Source organism: Mytilus californianus, unplaced genomic scaffold (assembly GCF_021869535.1).
Source record: "Mytilus californianus isolate M0D057914Y unplaced genomic scaffold, xbMytCali1.0.p SCAF_1, whole genome shotgun sequence".
NCBI classification, from domain to species: Eukaryota; Metazoa; Mollusca; class Bivalvia; order Mytilida; family Mytilidae; genus Mytilus; species Mytilus californianus.
The window spans coordinates 67473472-67493315 of NW_026262581.1; the positions used below are offsets into that span (position 1 = coordinate 67473472).

At 31.4% G+C, this 19844-nt stretch overlaps 1 protein-coding gene across 3 annotated transcripts; it reads left to right on the forward strand.

Moving 5' to 3' along the window:
• Window positions 1-1057: 1057 nt before the first annotated feature.
• On the forward strand, window positions 1058-17570 carry LOC127707116 (glutathione S-transferase-like). Of its 3 annotated transcripts, none has more exons than XM_052211786.1 (5): window positions 1058-1240; window positions 3379-3471; window positions 4334-4449; window positions 8683-8790; window positions 17348-17570. In XM_052211786.1, exons 1-5 carry the CDS (start codon window positions 1108-1110, stop codon window positions 17510-17512), a joined length of 615 nt encoding a protein of 204 aa, XP_052067746.1. In that variant the 5' UTR covers window positions 1058-1107; the 3' UTR covers window positions 17513-17570. The 3 variants fall into 3 exon arrangements, with proteins under 3 accessions (XP_052067746.1, XP_052067745.1, XP_052067747.1); XM_052211785.1 differs by lacking the exon at window positions 17348-17570 and adding an exon at window positions 9663-10146 and having other exon boundaries at window positions 1066-1240; XM_052211787.1 differs by lacking the exons at window positions 1058-1240; window positions 3379-3471; window positions 4334-4449; window positions 8683-8790 and adding exons at window positions 13261-13476; window positions 14597-14689; window positions 15373-15488; window positions 15956-16063.
• Window positions 17571-19844: the final 2274 nt, after the last annotated feature.

Sequence of the window (19844 nt, forward strand, 5' to 3'; positions counted from 1 at the left end):
TGATTTGCTAAATGTGTAAGTCTTCTTATACTTTTGCCAATATCAGGTTAGGACCCATTCAATTTTAATTTATGTTTCTTAATATAACCCAGTCAATCTAATTGATCGGGAGAAATCGGTGTTTAGAAAGCTCCTGTATATGTGCTCGTGTTTTTTTTTAAATTACAGGATAGAAACAATGCGGTCAAATCTACTATCTGAGCCAATTTTTTTTTCTCTGAAATTGCTTTGTAACAAAACAATTTTTAGATGAATATTCCGACTAAAGTAATATCCTGTTTTTTTTCCATACAATTTCATTGTGGTTTTTTTTACTTCCGAATTTTGAATGTCAAATTTCAATTTGTATTTCCTATCCATGGTTTTTAAAATTTTCCCGAAAGGTTATGGTCATTCAGACTTTGTCTACATATCAAACGCGTAAGAATTATGGTCTATGTGCATTTTGTAGAAAAATATCGAGCTCCACTGCTATCCGTTCATAGACGATAACTGGCTAAATATCTGAACTGTAGTCACGTTCCTATGTTCATGTCCGGTACGCTATTTTTAGTACTATGACAATTTTTATATTCTCGTCTTGTTGATATGGTCATAATTATAAATTAACTGTTAACATACTTTGAATTTTTGAAATACTAAGGCTTTTCTACCTCAGGAATAGATTACCTTAGCTGTATTTAGCAAAACTTTTAGGAATTTTTAGTCCTCAATGCTCTTCAACTTCGTACTTTATTTTGGCCTTTTTAACTTTTTTAATTCGAGCGTCACTGATGAGTCTTTTGTAGACGAAACGCGCGTCTGGCGCAAATACAAAATTTCAATCCTGGTATCTATGATGCGTTTATTGTTAAGTCAAAAATAGAATTTGGTTTATTTACTTAGTTAATATTTCATATTTGATATTTTAAATTCTCTATAAAAATTCTGTATAGTTAAAAGACGAATGTCTACAAAATAATTAATTGGTCTTTAAATGAATGCACTTTAACGTGTTCTTTTTTTTAAATTTGAATTCATACAATATGATATTAAAAGGATATTGTCTACGTCATTGATACGTAACAATATCACATATCAAGCTCGGTCACGCGTGTTTTTAACAAAATGCCGACTTACAAGTTGTACTATTTCCCTGTTCGAGGAAGAGCTGAACTTAGTCGATTGTTGTTAGCGGTAGCAGGGAAGGACTATGAAGATATAAGGATTTCTTTTGACGAATGGCCAAAGAAAAAATCAAGTTAGTGCTTTATATTTTAATGTACAACACGTACTTAAGGCATCATAAGGTATGATATTGACGATTATTTGTATGTCATAAAATGTCAACAAACATATGCGCTTGCAAAAGTGTTAAGGTTCATCATAACTATATGACAAAAATGAACAAAGTTTACTCGGAGTACAGACATTCCTGTGCAACTGGGACAGTCTCAAGGCATGGCAGCAACTAGCTATATAAAAGTTAAATTAATTTTGTGATTCAGAAACATTATCATTTCCCTGTTTATTTGCTGGGTATTTTTTTAGTACAGAAGGTTTAAAAATAAACCAATTTGAATCAAATTTTGAGATGTCTCCACAGGTAACAATTGTGTTGTATTGTATTAAATGACATTAACAATAAATATATACACAACAATAGGTGCTTTAAACAATGTAAATGAGTGTATAGTGTATAAAATAAAGTTCAGGTATTTGTTTATTTCACCATCTTCTGCTATGGTGAATACTAAATCAATCTCTATATCTAGAAAAGAAAATTCTATTTTTTTTAAACGCAAAATGCACTTATATCTTGTTAATATAGTTGTTAGCAGGCCTTAACATTTTACCAGTTTTGGAGTTTTGTCTGTGCACATAATACATGTTGCGGTATAAACAAAAAATATTTCTACAAAAGTTAAGATGAACCTTTAGGCGTAGTTGGACCTTGATATATAAACGTTATCTGCATTTTATGTATTCTTGAATTAAAAACCAAGGTCACTTGCTTACACGGTTTACATCACATATTGTTTAACAAATATCTCTTGTTCATGTCAATCAATAAATTTCTAAACAATACGTACTAGAGGGGAACATCTCAAACATTTTACCCACCTTAGGTTATATTTTCACCTTCTGTAGGAACGAAAAACTAATGCAAATCAAAATCCATAAAGTTTTTGAATTTGCATTTAAACATAAAATGCTTTTAAATTTTCCTTGTCTAGGTCCAGCCATACCTTAAAACTTTCCAAGTTGTACAGGTTTGTCTGTAAATTTTTAGATGAAAACACAACTCCATATTTTCCAAAAAAGGTTAAGATAGTCATTAAGCCGTCATAATCATGTCTTCTGTCTTGTTAAGACAATAAGTATTTCACAGTTTTCAGTTTTCAGTTAAACGACCCTTTTAAGGCGCATTATATAATTCCCGGTTTTGGCAGGTACCGTATAGCGGGTTATTTTCGCAAGGTGTATATTTTCGCTTATTTTGGCGGGTAAGGGGAAATCATGAAATTAAATTCCACGAAAATATATGCATACGTTCGGTACTTTCTAATAACTAAAGCGTTTTGTAAACTATATATTTTTCTCGTTCGTCGGATCAATAATGGTTTATGTTAATTTAAACAACATAAATGCAAAAGGCCATTGTTCACTGGCGATCAGGTGTTAATTAGTTAATTAGTTACATAATACAATAATTAATTATATAAGCGTGTAAGGTACTCCGTCAGGTATTTTATCCTTATTGATTAGTGTCAAATTATATAAGAGTTGCAAGTCACTCATGATAATTTTATAATCTAATTAGTACATCAAAGGTCCGGTCAATTTCGTAACTAACCAACCGTTACATTTACAAGAAGTTTGTACACCTTTGACAAACATCTAAGTACCGGTATTATATTTGATTAACTGTATCAAAATATAATCAATGAATAAGACTTCATGCACGTAAAACAATCATATAACCATAACAATTAAAACACTTGTTTGTCAATTTTTACAACTTTTTAACTGCAAACATTTTAGTATCCGCTGAAATATTTAATTGGGATTAAAGAATCCGCCAAAATAAAAACCTCCAAAATTTTTCGTATACCTTGTTGCTCCTATATCGCGAAATTTTACACCCGCGAAAATAACCCGCTATACGGTATTGCGTTGCTCAATATTTAGTTTCCATTGTAATGGTACAGAACGTGGACTTGATTGATCTTTCGTCGGTTTCCCTTTAGTCATGGTGTTGTCAGTTTTTAATAGATTTTTGCTTTTTAGTTATCACTTTGTAATCCATCAAGAATTAAATGTTTTCATTTACCTGATCGATTGTATTTGTCTCACGTGTTTGCATGTGGTTCTTATCGATTATGTTGTTTATTTCAGCTATGCCAACTGGCCAGATGCCAACTTTTGATGTTGATGGTCAACTCTTATGTCAAAGTTTGACAATTGCTAGATACATAGCTAGAGAGTATGGTATGTGGCCAATGGGTTTTGATTCTATCGTATTTGATTTTTTTTATATTATCATTATTAGTAGAATTTTACGTTCTGTTTCACTTATATTATATAGACTACAAAATTGTTTTATTATTCCCCACTTTGAGTTTGAAGTAATGCATTATACTTGCTTATTTCTTCAACCATTTTAGATTTTTATTTTTAATAAATAAGTTATGAAAAACAGCTCTAGCTCACTATTGATTGGTAGTGCACAAATCTCTACATACGAGTATACTTAATAAATGTTATTTCAATTGAATCCAACTTTATGTATATTTTCTTAATGATTCATATTATTTCTACGTCTAATCTATATCAGGTTGCAAATTATTTACTTTGTGCATTATACGCATCAATGCTTAATTTTAAGTAGACAAAATGGATGGTTACAGATCAAAGATTAAACTTAACTATATAGATTTTTACTGTGTACGATGACTATTTATTATTCTGGCATTTTTAAGCCCTTATCTCGTTTGATTTTTTTTTCTTCCAAAAATAACGTTTTCGGCAGACAGCATTCGTTTTTTTTTTTGAAATTTCAATGATTTGCTATGCATTTTGCTTCATCTTGCTACAAATCAACCGTTGAAATGCAAAATTATCGAAAGTAATTTTTTATTTTTTTAGACAATTTCAAATATAAGTTTTAACTTACACACCATTCTTTCACTTAAATTCAATAACATTTTTTTTATATAATTTCCACTCTTCCCTGATATGATTATGCATAAATAGATTTAACATGAATAGTCAAAATGAGCACATTATGATAACATTGACTCAACATAACGATTAAATGGGCTTTGTGATTAAAACTATTTTTCTAACGCAGGATATGCTGGTAAAAGCAACATGGAGCAAGCATTGGTCGACCAGGTTGTAGATACAACTAGTGATTACTTAGGGGAATACTTTAAGTGTTATTTTACTCCAGAGGAATTGAAAAAGGTATTATTATTCCTTTAATTTTTACTTTAATTTTTTTTTGCATATCCCGTCGGTATTGCGGTACGTAGCGTAATCGCCGCAATGACTTTCTCAAAATTAAAAAGTAAAAATTTGTATTGGTTGCTTAGCCAAGCAATAACCATCTAGTGGTAAGGGCAAATACTGGTTGAATAAGAATCAGAATGTCATCCATCAGCATGATTTAGTATTTACTAAATATCAAAGTGTTTCTATTTCTATCACTTTTATGGACTATGATTTGGGAATCGTTTAAAAGAGAGGCGAAAGATATCAAAGGGACATTCAAACTCATAAAACGAAAATAAACTAACAACGCCATGGTTAAAAAAGAAAAGACAGACAGACAAACAAACAATTGTACACAAAACACAACATAGAAAACTAAAGACTCAGCATCACAAACCCCACCAAAAACTGGGGGTGATCTCAGGTGCTCCGAAAGGAAGGGTAAGCAGATCCTGCTCTACATGTGGCACCCGTCGTATTGCTCATGTTAGTACAAACCTGGTAATAAGTCTAAATGGGTTGGTCACATTCGGGAAAGGGGGACTGGATTGTAGTTACGACATTTGGAACATATCCGCTATCATCTTTGAAACGGATATTCCATTACGGTCAACCAACTCGTGATGTTAAAGGAGTTATACTGATGTGCATTTCTAAGGTTCATAGTACCAAGCAATTGACTAAGTTGTGAGTGGTTCTCAGTCAGAATCGTGTGAACTTAAGACAGAGCGAGACCTAATCAGTCAAAAAGGGTAATGTTAAACATAAATGATTTCACTGAAAGAATAAATTTGAAATTTGCTCAGTCTTTAGTTTTCTATGTTGTGTTTTGTGTACTGTTGTTTGTCTGTTAGTCTTTTTTCTGTTTTAGCCATGGCATTGTCAGTTTATTTTCGACTTATGAGTTTGTATGTCCCTTTACAAGTGAGAGGTTTAGCTAGCTATAAAACCAGGTTTAATCCAACGTTTTCTGCATAAGGAAATGTATGTACCAAGTCAGGAATATGACTGTTGTTTTTCATTCGTTTGATGTGCTTGAGCTTTTGATTCTGCCATTTGATAAGGGACTTTCCGTTTTGAATTTTCCTTGGAGTTCGGTATTTTTGTTATTTTACTTTTTTTTTGTATCTTTTGCCTCTCTTGCAACACTTCTTTTTTCTGTAATAATGCATAACAAGGATAACAGAAACCACCACAATTACTTGAAAGTACAACAAACAACAAACCACATCAACAACCATCATTAACTCATCCGAAAAAAAGACATGCAAAATAAGACAAACAAAAACGATAAAAACACGTACCAGATAGCCTGACTTGGTACAGGACAAAAGGTGACTTGTTTTAATCAGTTTTACATGCGGACAAACCTACCACCTCAACTATCTAGACCGTATGCCGTAAAATTGAATCACACACACTAGAGGTTTCCCGATTTGCTACGTATCAGGTACGGTTGGTACGTCACTCAACGGTTAGTGCTGTTTTGAGGTATCATTTAAGGCATGAGATTATTTTATTCATCATGATAAAATTTAAAACATTTGCGTTTATGTTTGTTATAGGTATTGTTTTTAGTTTGTTTATTTATAGAAAAAAAAACAGATTTTTTTCTTATTTATAAACATAATTTGAAATAGTTAAAATAATATCTATGAACTGCTGTTACACGATGTTGTTTCTAGTCGTTAACATGGCAAGATTGTGTTGATTTCAGTATTAATTCTTGAATGATTTTGAAATTAATTATTTCTATTTAAGTAATCTATTTCGATCATTACAGCAGAATATTTTTTCTTAAGAGGATGAGAGAGCTGAGATTTCATATTGAGTGAGAAAAGGGCACTCTTATATTTTTTTTTATCAACAACTGAAGATGTTTTTTTCTAGAAATGCATTCTAAAAAAGTAAACTGGAAAAAATATTGAAAAATAAATATTCACTTTTCTTATGCCGATAATGCCGATGAAAGGCACACCAATGTCTTGGGTCATTGAATATAAAAAAAGACTACACCAATTGTCATATAATTATAGTAAATTGTACTGACACTCGGGTTCTTTGAGTATTTTGTTAGCGTATCTTTTATTTGACCCTTTCGTCTTACTTTTAACTTTGGTAAAATTTCTCATACGTATGTATGACGATTTTTGCGAAAATGCAGAAAAATTGTATATATAATGCATTTGAACTACTCAATAAGTGATAATATTAAATTCTATTAAATAATGCAAAGAATTGATACTTATTATTTAAACATAAAGTTTATTGATCATCGATAAGACATTAAGTTTATATGTATACCAAGAGACGTGCTCAGTCGGGTTATATATATATATATATATATATATATATATATATATATATATATGTTTTTATCTTTATTCAAATATTCAACATTTATATATAATAAATATAATACATATTACACAAGAATATTTACAAAACAATGGTTAAAGATATAATGACATAAATCATCAAAACAATAATTATATATTGAATGCAATGAGACCTTCATTTTCTTGCACAAGTATATTGTACTTTAAAAAGTGTTTTTTTTTCAAAAACATTTTTCATGCATCTTACACCACATAAATATTCATACAGGTAAGTTATATAATGTTTTAGAGTGTATTTAAATAGTATGATAAAATCAACATTACTGTTTATATTTTAAAGTAAATTCCTTCTGCTGAAGGGTTTTATATTTTTATACTGTTTTTTTTTATGTAGGTGAAAACATTGTGCAACCGGATTTGTATTTATGTTCATCCTTAAATTTTTAATGATATCAAATGTGTATGTTAAAATAGCTCTTATTCTATCATGTTTTGTAAAAGCCTAACCCAAAAAGGCCAACCTATTCATTCTATACTGGTATATCAACATAAAAGGCGAACAATAGATAAATCATGAATGTGCTACTCTGTGTTTTGTTAGATGTATTTCTATTTATATCCATCTGATGAGTTCAGCCTTTTTCAATTGATTTTTATAGTTTGTTCTTATGTTGTACTGTTACACCACTGTTCCAGGTTAGGGGAGGGTTGGCATCTTCAAAGATATTTAACCCCGCCACATTCTGTATGTGCCTGTCGTAAGTCAGGAGCCTGTATGTAATTCAGTGTTTCTCGTTTGTTTCTGTGTAACAATTTGTTTTTCGTTCATTATTTTGTACATAAATTAGGCCGTTAGTTCCCTAGTTTGAAGTGTTTTGCATTTGTCATTTCGGGCCTTTTATAGCTGACTATGCGGTATGGGCTTTGCGTTTATGAAATTATATCTATAGTTGTATCTACAAAATACTCCAAATAATTTTGATAATGATTCATAAAACATACGTTGACATTACGTGCATATATGAATTATTTTCAAAAGTTAAATGACGGCTCCCAGTTCGTACTACGGTTGGTACGGTAGCAAGTCGGGAAATCTGTACTAAAAGACCCACACAGTGCAGCTACCAACAGGATGACCACTTGCTGAAACAAGGAAATATAAAGGCACATATTTTGGAAAAAGGATAAAATGTGCTCGTCACTACAGGAAGCTACCTAAAGCAACTGCAGTTGTTGGTTTGCTATTACCGCTCAATAACACATACAAAAAGTCAGAAACAATACTCCTTGCATGTTTTATTAAGTCTCATTATAAAATTTATTTAAAATCGTCAGATCACCGGAAGAATAAACCATTTGAACATTGGTTAACTACTGCGCCTAAATTGAAATGAATTAGTGAGTTGTATCTCGCTGTTGAAAGATTTAAGAGTTTTGATCTACATTTTTAAGTGTTTGTTGTAGTTGACGACCATACGATACAAGGTATATTAAATGTTCATTATTTACGAGAAAATTTATATTTACAGATAATTTTGGTAATGCAAGATTTCTTGTTGTTTTTTAATGCTTTTCTTCAATTTCTACTTGATGTAAAATACGAATCATCAATACTTCCGTGAATCCGAGTGCTTCTTCACTTTTTTCCAGAATTAACAAAACATCAAGGTAGATATTGCAGTTCAGAGACCAACAGTTGCTCAGTAAAGGGACATCAAACGCAAGCTACAATGGGTGTGATCTCTTCAAGTTATTTTTATTGGCCTATTCAATAATGGTCAACATGATTTTTTTTATTAATTATTATTTGTAAATTATTTCATTTTACTATCTTTAACGACATACACATCACTTCATACTTTTTAAGGAGGCAATAGAGAAATATTTGAAAGAATCAACACCTAAAACATTAACATGTTTTAATAAATGGCTGGAACAAAATGATGGTGGAAAGGGCTTCTTTGTCGGTTCGTCGGTAAGTTACCAGAAGGTGTTTTGCAATAATCAAAATATGAAAATTAAACTTTTACAGACTGCTGTTTTACAAACATCTAACATTTAGTCTTTGGCACAGTGGTTGTTGGTTTGATATCACTCTTAACTATTTAAGAAACACAACAGAAACGATATACTATCAGTGTAAAAAAACAGCAGTCATAAACATAACTGTATAACCATAACCTTGACAGGAGGGAATTGGATTGTTGAAAACTGCTATGGTGGAAGATTCAAGCAATGTTTTTGAACAAAAGGGTTTTAAAAGAACAGCGAAAAAGTTAGTGACTTATTAATAACAATTTTTAAAATGCCAATTATAAATCATTTATAAGTCAAATAAATAGAGACAGACAATGTTATGATAGAAAGAAGAAAAATGTAACAGCATAGGAAAAAAAAGATTTATCGCAACAAAAATCGCTGTGAAATCAGATGCTCTGGAACATTAAGCAGTTCCTTCTTCACGAGTGTCACCCTTTCTATTTCTCATTGCTTGTTAAAAGATGTTGATGTCAATAAAGAAGACATATCGTAATTGCCGATGATCAAATTTCGTTAAATCCATTGTAAAACACAAACAAGAGAAAAATGAGGTAATCGAATAAAATTAAAATGGAACAGGACCGGGAAACGTCTCGTTCTATGCAAGTATATTCCGCCATCCGAATCCAGACTTAAAAAAAGTCAAAATCGCTAATAAGACAATATGTACATATAAAACGACAATTTTGGCATCTTCGTGGAATATAAGATCAGGAAAATATTTCCCTCATGAGGCTTTAGACAAAGACACTTCGTATTACTAGAAGTTAAACAAATATTGATGACGACCGCCAATTTATGTTTCAGATGACCATGGCAGACCTTGCTGTATATGAAGTTCTAACAAATGTAGTTCTAAGAGACTCAAAAATATTGGACGGATTTCCAAAGCTCGTGGAACATAGAACCAGAGTTGCCTCTTTGCCAAAAATTAAGGAATATCTAGAAAAACGTCCAAAAACGGATGTTTAATCAAATTACATTATATAACTCCTCTATATATTTTTATAAATGTGTAGTTCAAAATGTGTGTATTTGATGGTGTGTGTTTTTGGATTAACAAAGGACTTTCTATGTTCACAATTAGTGTGATAGTTGTACAAAACTGCATTGTCATATACAAATGTGCAATAGTTTTTACAACAGGCGATGACACTTGTGTGCAGAAGTGATTAATTTTTGGATATATGTTTTGTGCATTATAACGTTGTTTATAATATTCTGACTAGATTACAAAAATTAAACTTGTTTATACACTTTTAATATAATAAAATTTTATAATCATTTAAAATTTTTTCTTAAATGTTAGATTAGAGGAACATAAACCATAAGTCAATAAAAACAGACAACAGCATGAACTAAAAGAAGAAACGACTAAATAAATCGATGAAACACTTCATAAAAATAAAAACCCTTACAAATACTTCGACATGTAGGTCAACTCAGACATTCTGGAAGGGAAAGCAGATCCCACTACACTAATGGTACATTAATATTGCCCATGGCAAGAAAATGTTCGTTGACAAGTTTCATTTAGTGATGAAAACCGAGAATGGAACAGCAATGTGGACATGACAAGTGAAAAAAATCTATGCAACAGATATTCCAAAATTGTTCATAGACAGAGGCTTACTATGCTATAAATAGTATTGGTTTGACTCGATCTCGGAAATTTGCGAAATACTATGGCTTGTGTGATTAACATTTGCAACGTCTTTGGACAATGCATCTCTAAAACTAGATAAATCGTATTTTACGATTAAAAGAAAACGCATCTTGCAAAATTCTATAATTTCCATTTCAGATATATTGATTATGTCTTGTCACTCAATCACCTACATTTCAGTGGATGGATTCATCTGACATATTTCATTGAATATGAGATTAAGATACTATCAAAATAAAAGGTCTGCTTCATATCTTGATCTTTTCCTCGATATTGACACAGATGGACGATTTCAAAATAGAACACATATCAAAAATGATAATTTCACCTTTCCATTTGTTAATTTCTCATTTCTCAGCATTAACATTACATCTGCCCAATCGCATAGCGTTAACTTAACTTATCTAATACAACACACTCATGTGAATTTTAACACTACATGGAATTCATTAACAGGGGTGTGTTCCTTACACAAGAAAACTACTCCAAAAAAGTTATGAGGGGAATCTTAAGTCGATACTATATAGTTTTAACCGTCACCATCTCTAATTGGTTGACCAATACGATTTGACTGTGTCTCAACTCAACAGCCACATGTTTTCGCGGTTTTAGATAGATAGCAGGATAGTCTTTCATCTGTAGATTTTCTGATTGTGTCTTATTCCCGATTGGGACATTTTGACTGATTTTTAATTCTTATGGTGTTTGATGCACACAGAGCAGGAAACGCTTACCCTGTCGACGCAACCGGTCGAGTTCCTTTTAGATTCTCGCGAATCCCTCATTTTTTGGGTTTTTTTACAATGATTTGTTTTGTCTGTGTGGCTTTATGATGTTGAACACCATTAAACTATTGTTGCTTTTGATTTAATTATTTTCAATTAGGAATAAGGGTAAAAATATCCTCTGACGACTTTGAAGGCCGAACATCCAAATATCGGCAGGTTTTTAAAATCCGGCATCGTTCCACATTTAGTTTGTATACATTTACTCAAGGTAAAGAAATCTGTAGTCTTGTCGACGATGTGTGGTCGCTTTCAGTAATTTTGTAGCTATGTTACCAGGAGATTTTATCAAATAAGATTTTAAAAGACATGTGAGTTAGTAAAAACACCGGCCCGTGTATTATCCTGTCAGGATCAGGAAACAAGATGCATTTAATTCCATAACGTCAAGACATAGAAATATAAATCACCGTTGTGTATTTTTCCTTGCAGTCATATTTGTAACAAATATGGAATAAATGAATTTATTTCCTATGCAGCATAAATACTGCAATTTGATTGGTTAATTACCCCGGTGTAAATAACACCCCACCCTTTTTCACCCCGGGATAAATAAAATTTTGCCAAAAAATTTTAAAAATAAAATCTTGCCAAAATAAAGAAAAAAAATAAAATGTCAAAAATAAAAAAAATAAAAAATGAATAAATTTGAGGACAAAAATTTGTAAAAAAAAATAAAAAAAATTTTTCATTTTTTTTTCCCGAAAATTCGTAAGAACACAAAAAAATTCTGAATTTCCCCAAAATAAAGAAAATAAGTATTTAACAATGCGCAGCAACATCGACGTTGAAAAAATGTTACACTGGAAATTTTTCATTAGCATTTTTCAATTTTACATCCCGGTTTAAAAATGGGTAAAGGAATTGTTCATAAGAAATAAATTCGTTATCTTGGTGTAATCAGGGGTGTACAGAATTTAACGCCGTTGTTGAAAATTCATACACCCATTCGGCTGCGCCTCAGGGTGTATGAATTTTCAACAACGGTGTAAAATTCTGTACACCTCTGATTACACTAAGATAACTAATAGTATGGATGTATAAAAACTCATCAAAGATACCAGGTTTATAACGTGTTCACTAAACGCGCCTTTTCATCCACAGAAAGCTCATAAGTGGCGCTCGAATAAAATAACGTTTGGAGGCAAATCAACGCGAGATTTAAGAGCATTGCAAGTCAAACATTCTATTACTGATTGTGTCCTATTCCCGATTGCGACATTGGACTGTGGGTTTGCATATCTGGTTATGCATGCACAGCAGTAACAAATAAATAAAAATCATATATAACTGAATATGTTTATGGTGAAAATTTAAAGAAAATGGCGATGAGGTATGCTTTCTTTTCTTTGCAATCATGGTTTTTAAATGTTACATATAGGGAATATTCGAGTGTGAAAAACATACTAAACAGAATGTTCTTGCATGTCCTTTATTTCTTATGTACGTTTTGGTTCGAGAGCCACTGGTGAGTTGATGAAACGCGCGTCTGACGTACCAAATAATTAGCATGGTATCATTGGTGAGATTTAACGTAAAAAAAAGAAAGAAATTTTTAAAACCTATGTAGATAGATTGGTTAAACACATGTTTCAGTAGCATGTATTAAGTATAAAATCTTTTTATTTATTATTTCATGAAATAAGACTTGAAAGCTGACATTGTTGCAAAAATATTAATTCGAAGAGAACGAATTAAACGTTTCTAAAACTGAAAGAAACGTCTTCGTGTCTACCATCATTTCTTTTTAAAAAGTGTTCTCTCATAAATGGTAGCGTTAATAATAAAAAAAAATAAAAAGCCAATGAATTAAATAAAGCGCATTGATATCCACAATAGTTTGTATTTAAATAACTGGATTAGTGTATCAGAAGGTGTCTTCAAAAGTTGATAAGTGTTTATCTTTGATAATATTCTGTTATCATTAACCTACAAGCCTGTTATCATTAACATACAAGGATATTATATAGGACATTCTCATATAAAAGTGTTCGTTGATTGTTCTCTTTCACGATTTAAAACTTCTAACTGAACAAAATGCCGAGTTACAAATTGTACTATTTCCCTGCTCGTGGAAGGGCCGAACTGATTCGATTGCTGTTAGCGGCAGCAGGGAAGGACTATGATGATATAAGGATTCCATTTGACGAATGGCCAAAGAAGAAAGCAAGTAAGTGTTATTATTTTCAAAATACAAAACCTCAAATTCTTTAACCCTAATTATGTTTTCAAAAAAACTAGGCTTAAACTGGTAAGAAATTCATATCCAACTTGTAGCACCCGCCCTGTTGGTCAGGACAATAAGGCACCATTGAAAAGTAACACTCAAGCATGTTAAAATCGGGGAAAAGGCTAGGATTATAGCTACTACGATAGTTTACAAATTTCCGTAGTCATCAGTGTCACAGATCATAATGGTTAACCAAATCATAAATATGTCCAGAAACATTACCATATTTTTTTTTATAATAGCTTTTTTATAAGCAGTAATTATTCTAAAGAAATCCTTATAACAAATGTGTACGCCATTGAATATCTTATCAATATGGAGTTTTATAGTTCATATGCAGGTCTTCTAGAATGTTGCCACGAAAACAATAGAAAAAGGAGAGAAGATTCCAATTCGCAATCGAAATTCTTGAGTCTAATAAAAATAGACAATACTATCCACAGAAAAAAAAACGATGAAAAGACAATACTAAAACTAAACACTAAAAACATTGGATGCACTTAGGTGCTCCGGAGGGGTAAGTAGTTCCTATTCTACATGTTACAACCGTAGTGTAACTTTGTTAAAATATAGCATTGAGTCGTATCCAAAGATAATGCATTTTACAAGATGGTGGATTTGCAATTGTCTGTCTCTAACTCTAAGATATCACCAAATACAAAAAAGAACATTTGAACATATCAATTCCCTAAACCTAAGACTTGACCGAATGTGAAGATTGAAATGAAAATAACATTTTCAAGACGAAGAATAAAAGAGACTTTTACCGGAAGAAACTTCCTCATCGCTTTCTCTTCAATAGCTTACCAGTGTGCCAATTCACTCACATGCCCTTTGCATGATTATTAACAGTTTTATTTAAGTTTATTTTTTATGTCGTCTTTGCTGTTACGACAATTACGCAATAGACTGACATAATGATAAAATGGTCTTATTTAGTTGCAATTGATTCAGTAGTAGATTATAGTAAATATATTGATTCCAATTTATAGTGAAATTAAGAAACATGTTCAATTTGTTGTTGTATGTGTTTCTCAATTAATATTTTTGTATATTTCAGCATTTCAAACTGGACAATTGCCAACTTTTGATGTTGATGGTCAACTTTTATGTCAGAGTTTGACGATTGCAAGATACTTAGCTAGAGAATATGGTATGTGGCAGATATTTGTATAACTCGTTTATGTCCATTTATCTTTAGTTTTTTTTTTTTTGAGAGGTGTTGGGGTAAATTGGGTTTTTGAGGGTTTATTAATACTATGAGTACTTTTTCTGAATATCCGACTACAATATTTGTTTATTAATCTTAGTTTGAGTTTGAGCTTGAGCAATCCATGAAGTGATGCTTTTATGTGAGTTGTTTTTTTATTTTCTCGGACATGACAGGCATGTTTTTATACATATGAGTTAGCAGGATAACTCTATTTTTTTACTAGTATTTAAATGATTGATAGTGGAAAATTTTAAAAGATACATATTTGATGATACCTATTAGTGGGTGAAATTATAAAGATATTATTCTAGTCAGAAAAGCGCTAAGTGTGCACCAAATTTATAAATATTTATGTTCAATGTTTCAATGATTTGAAATATGACTTGACATGCATCATCCGTTGGAAATGCAAATTATCAGAGAAGATTATTAGGCCTCTTAAAAAGATTAACATTTCGAATCGTAAGAACTTTCACAATTTCTTCCAGGTAAAATAATTTTCCTCCATTCTTCTATTTTAACGATCAGAATTTTCAATAATCAAATATATGATTGCGATAACATTGATCCAAGTTATAATAAATGAATGAAATTTGGGTTATAACTAACGATAAATATTGCAGGATATGCAGGAAAAAACAACATGGAGCAGGCATTGGTTGACCAGGTGGTTGAAACAGCAAACGATTATTTAGGGGGATACTTTAAGTGTTATTTTGCTCCGGAAGACACAAAAAAGGTAATCACAAAACGCTTCTTATTGTAAACTAAATAGATCTTTTTCTCTTTAACGAATTTGAAAATTATCGAATTGTTCCTACACTATAAAACTTTACTTTTAATGTTTTTATACTTTACAATGTTCTAGTTTATTTTATAAAAAAGTATTGGGAGTTATGAACTAATGGTTAACGGTCCTTTTTTAAATTCTGCTTCTGTTGTTTCCTTGAATAATAATGACATATTAAAATGCTCGTGTCTTTTAAAAATAATTGAATAAAAAAATGCTTTGTGATATTGTTATCAATAATGACTAAATATCCTTCTAAATATGTGAACAATTTCTGCAAAGAACGGAAGAAAAATGAAATGATAGTTGTGATCATATATGAAAACGCAAATGTCCAGTTGAAAAAGCGCAAATGTCCTTTTTTTTAAGCGCAAATATTGAATCTACATGCAATTACTCTGTTCATACTTTTTAAGGAGGCATTAGAGAATTATTTGAAGGAATCTACACCTAAAACATTGACCTGTCTCAATAAATGGCTCGAACAAAATAGTGATGGTAATGGCTTCTTCGTTGGTTCTTCGGTAAGTTACTGAAAGGTATTTTGCTCGACGCGAAAAACTTCAAATGTCAAAACTCAATATTTGCTGAAAATAAAACTCATCAAAGATACCAGGATTTTAATTTTGTACGCCAGACGCGCGTTTCGTCTAGACTCATTAGTGACGTTCGAATTCAAAGAGTGAAAAGGCCATTTTTTTTAAAATACGAAGTTGAAATGACTTTATAAATGAGTCGTTGGTAACTTACTGAAAACTATTTCGTTCAATGATAAAAACTAAAATGTACAAAAGCAAACATTTATCAGAAACAGGTGTTTATCACTCGTTAAAATATTGAGAATTAAAATAACGCAAAACATTTTTTACATTGGTCAGGATACCGGTCAAAAGAAACAGAAGAATGAATGTCACACACGTCAAACAATAATAAGAAATCATTTACAAACAAAATACTGAATGCAACCATATATGTGGTATGATTGCAAATAAAACAACTTACCAGCAGAGCCAATATGACGTGGATTTCAGCATATATATCTTACCGTATAGTCTTCAACAATTTGAAAAAACCATGCCCATTAAATAACAATTTATAAATTTGGTGCGTCCGAATCGATTGTCTGGAATTGCCTTCATCAGGAAAGCTCAAAACTAAAAATTTAAAGCCAAGAATGTGTATGTACTTGAATATTGAAGGAGCTGTATGACCAAAACGAAACGATAAAGAAATAGCCAAATCCATTAAAGGTCAACTTTGTCTGATGGGGTTGTAACCTTCTTCATAATTTTTAAATTTACCAACGGATATTTTAAGAAAGGTATGCCATGATTCATTTCAACACTAAAGTACTGAATAATGACCTGCTGAGACCTTCGGTTATAATAAACGGACGATTTTGAACAAAATTGTATCGAATACAAGCTTAATCATGCCATTGTCGATATACTATCGATCTATACTAGGTGAATTGGACCATTGGGAATAACAATCCACAAGCAGCAATTTGATGCCGGTTTCAATGCAAAGTCTTTTGATTGGGAAATTTACGTCGAGTTTGATTGGGGGAATTTACATCCAGTTTGATTGGGGGAATTTACATCGAGATCAAAACATATCTATAACGTTTTGGACCATCATAAAAATTGGATTTAAGAATAAAACCGTCAAAATGTGTCGTTTTACTTGAGGATTTTGTCTCTTGAGCTGTATTACAATTACATTGTCTTTAAACTCCAAATTTTGAATCCAAATGTATTAGCTATCAATAAATGCAGGCTTCTCAAATATAACAATTTATATTATAGATGACCATGGCAGACCTGTGTGTATATGAAGTTTTAACAAATGCAGTTCTAAAAGACTCAAAAATATTGGACGGATTTCCCAAAATTGTAGAACATAGAAAAAGAGTGGCGTCTTTGCCAAAAATTAAAGAGTATCTTGAAAAACGTCCAGCATCAGATGTTTAATGTAATAAGATTGTGAAATGTATTAATAAATATAAAAACCGGCCTTGCAGGTGTGTTTTATTATGGGATTTTTTAACGGCCAATCAAACCGAATATATGAGATTAAATTTCATATACGGTTTAAGTGCTCTATTTTTAAAAGTTCTAACATTTACAACGGAATACCATTGAAATATGTGTATTGTTTTATCAATAAGGCTTAAGTGAATATTGGATAAAAATTATTTGGACCCAGATCATTTCTTTTTTTTTTTCTTTTGAGGTACATCGTTATAGCATTATTGGATTTTGAATAGATAATACATAATATTGAAATTGATGAGTTGAGGCCAAAATATTTGTAAATCAAAACCTAAAAAAAATTCTGAAGGGCTGATATAATCAAAAGGATCAAAAGTTAAGCCAAACCTGGACAAGAATACACTGTTAAACATAGAAGAGGTTATTTCCTTAACGGAAAAGGATTTCCTAGGAAACCCAAAAGTGAAGTAAATAATTAAATTCAACGACAATACATAAATTAAATAAATCAAAGACAACCAGGCAGGTGTAATGACAAACACAAAAGGACATATACAAGCAGTGAACACTTATAAATGAGACTGAAGGTAATATAAATTCACCCACTCCCCAAAAAATTGGTAGTTTAAGGAAATGCATATCCTGCTTCACGTGTGACATTCTTTAAACTCAGTGTCCAGAGGTCAACACTAGTTAAAGGAAATGTCCAGAAAGGGTAAAAACAAGGAGAATGTATCCTATTTATAAAGTCATATTTTATTCAGTTTCAAGACATGTATGTATGGCTTTACCTAATTACTTCGTGTCTTGTAATACAGGCATTAAATATTTAGAGAAAAAAAACTGTGTAGCATATTTACAGACTTAATGAATGAAACTTTGACTCATCTTTTTCTGTCTATACAAGTTTCTTGTGTGGTGTGATCACAATAATCTAAATCCTTTAGTGAGCAAACTTACATACCCCACGTCCCATATAAATTATGATTTTAGACAGTAATAATGTCTTAAATCAATCTATTTTTACCAAGTATGACCTCGAACTTAGACAAAGCAACTTGAAAATCAATAGTGATCTTTCTCTTAATCTCTTAATGTGACCACATATCAGATTTAGGTTGCAATCCCATATGTATAATTTGATTAAACATCAGGAAACCACTTTTAGTCCAAATATAGTTTATTATTAGTAACTTCAACCTTGACCTTTGACGTAGTCACATCAAAATTAATAGGGATATTCCTCATTATATTTGACCATATTTCCAATTCAATAAGAAGATTTGGAGTTAGCATCTGAAAACAAAAATGACTGACGGACTCACAGAATGATGGAGTGTTAAAACTGTATACCCCTCCTACTTCATAGAGTAGGTTTTAAGTTGTTTAAGATGTTGTAAACATTTTTTTCTGACTAAATATGTTGTTTGGGTAGTATTATATTAATCTTTATGTGCATTCCCCAAGTCTGGAGTCTGTAATTCAATGACTGTCATTGGTTGATATCTGTCATATTTGTTTTTCTTCAATTGTTTTAACATTAATCAGGCCATTTGTTTTCTTTTTAGCATTGCTTCACATTTTGTCATGCCAGGTCCTTTTATATTTTACTCACCCAGTTTTTGGTGGGGGTTCTTGTTGCTCAGTTTTCTATGTGATATTTTGATATTTTTGTTTGTCCTTTCACTGTTTTTGTTTTTGGCCATGGCATTGTCTGTTTTAATTGGACTTATGATTTCTGAATGTACCCTTCGCATCTTTCTATCTCTTTTCTACTGTATGGTATAGGTTTTGTTCATTGCTGAAGGCTTTTTGATGGCATACAGTTATTTACACCTCATCCTTTGGTCTCTGTTGGATAGTTGTCTCATTTTTTTACCACATATCACATCTCCGTATATTTTAATTTTTTTTAAAATACTATAGAAAACAAAATTTGTTGTGTTGTGTTTTAATTATTTCAAAATGCATACTTTGTTATATGTCTTTTAGACTGTGAAGAGGAATTGTATTATCCAATGGGCAAACTTCTGACCATATTCATGATAAAAACATGCCTCTGTGATACAGATGAATTCCCTGCTTTGTACAACACTTGACTGACATGTTGAGCTAATTCGGTTATGCCTAGCTTTGATACATTATTCTTACTTTGCACTGTATCCAAAATGTCAAAGGTTTATTTTTAAAGCAGCAAATAGCAATCGTGACCAAGTCTTGACCATGGCAGGGATGAAAACTACTATTTCAATAGTGACTAACATGATACCCAATGGTTGAACAGAAATAACTATAAATCTTTCCATTCAGT

Coding starts and splice junctions, on each gene's coding strand:
- LOC127707116 (XM_052211786.1), top strand. CDS start 1,108: ATGCCGACTTACAAGTTGTACTATTTCCCTGTTCGAGGAAGAGCTGAA. Junction 1,241..3,378: donor ATGGCCAAAGAAAAAATCAA/GTTAGTGCTTTA, acceptor TGTTTATTTCAG/CTATGCCAACTGGCCAGATG. Junction 8,791..17,347: donor GCTTCTTTGTCGGTTCGTCG/GTAAGTTACCAG, acceptor TTTATATTATAG/ATGACCATGGCAGACCTGTG.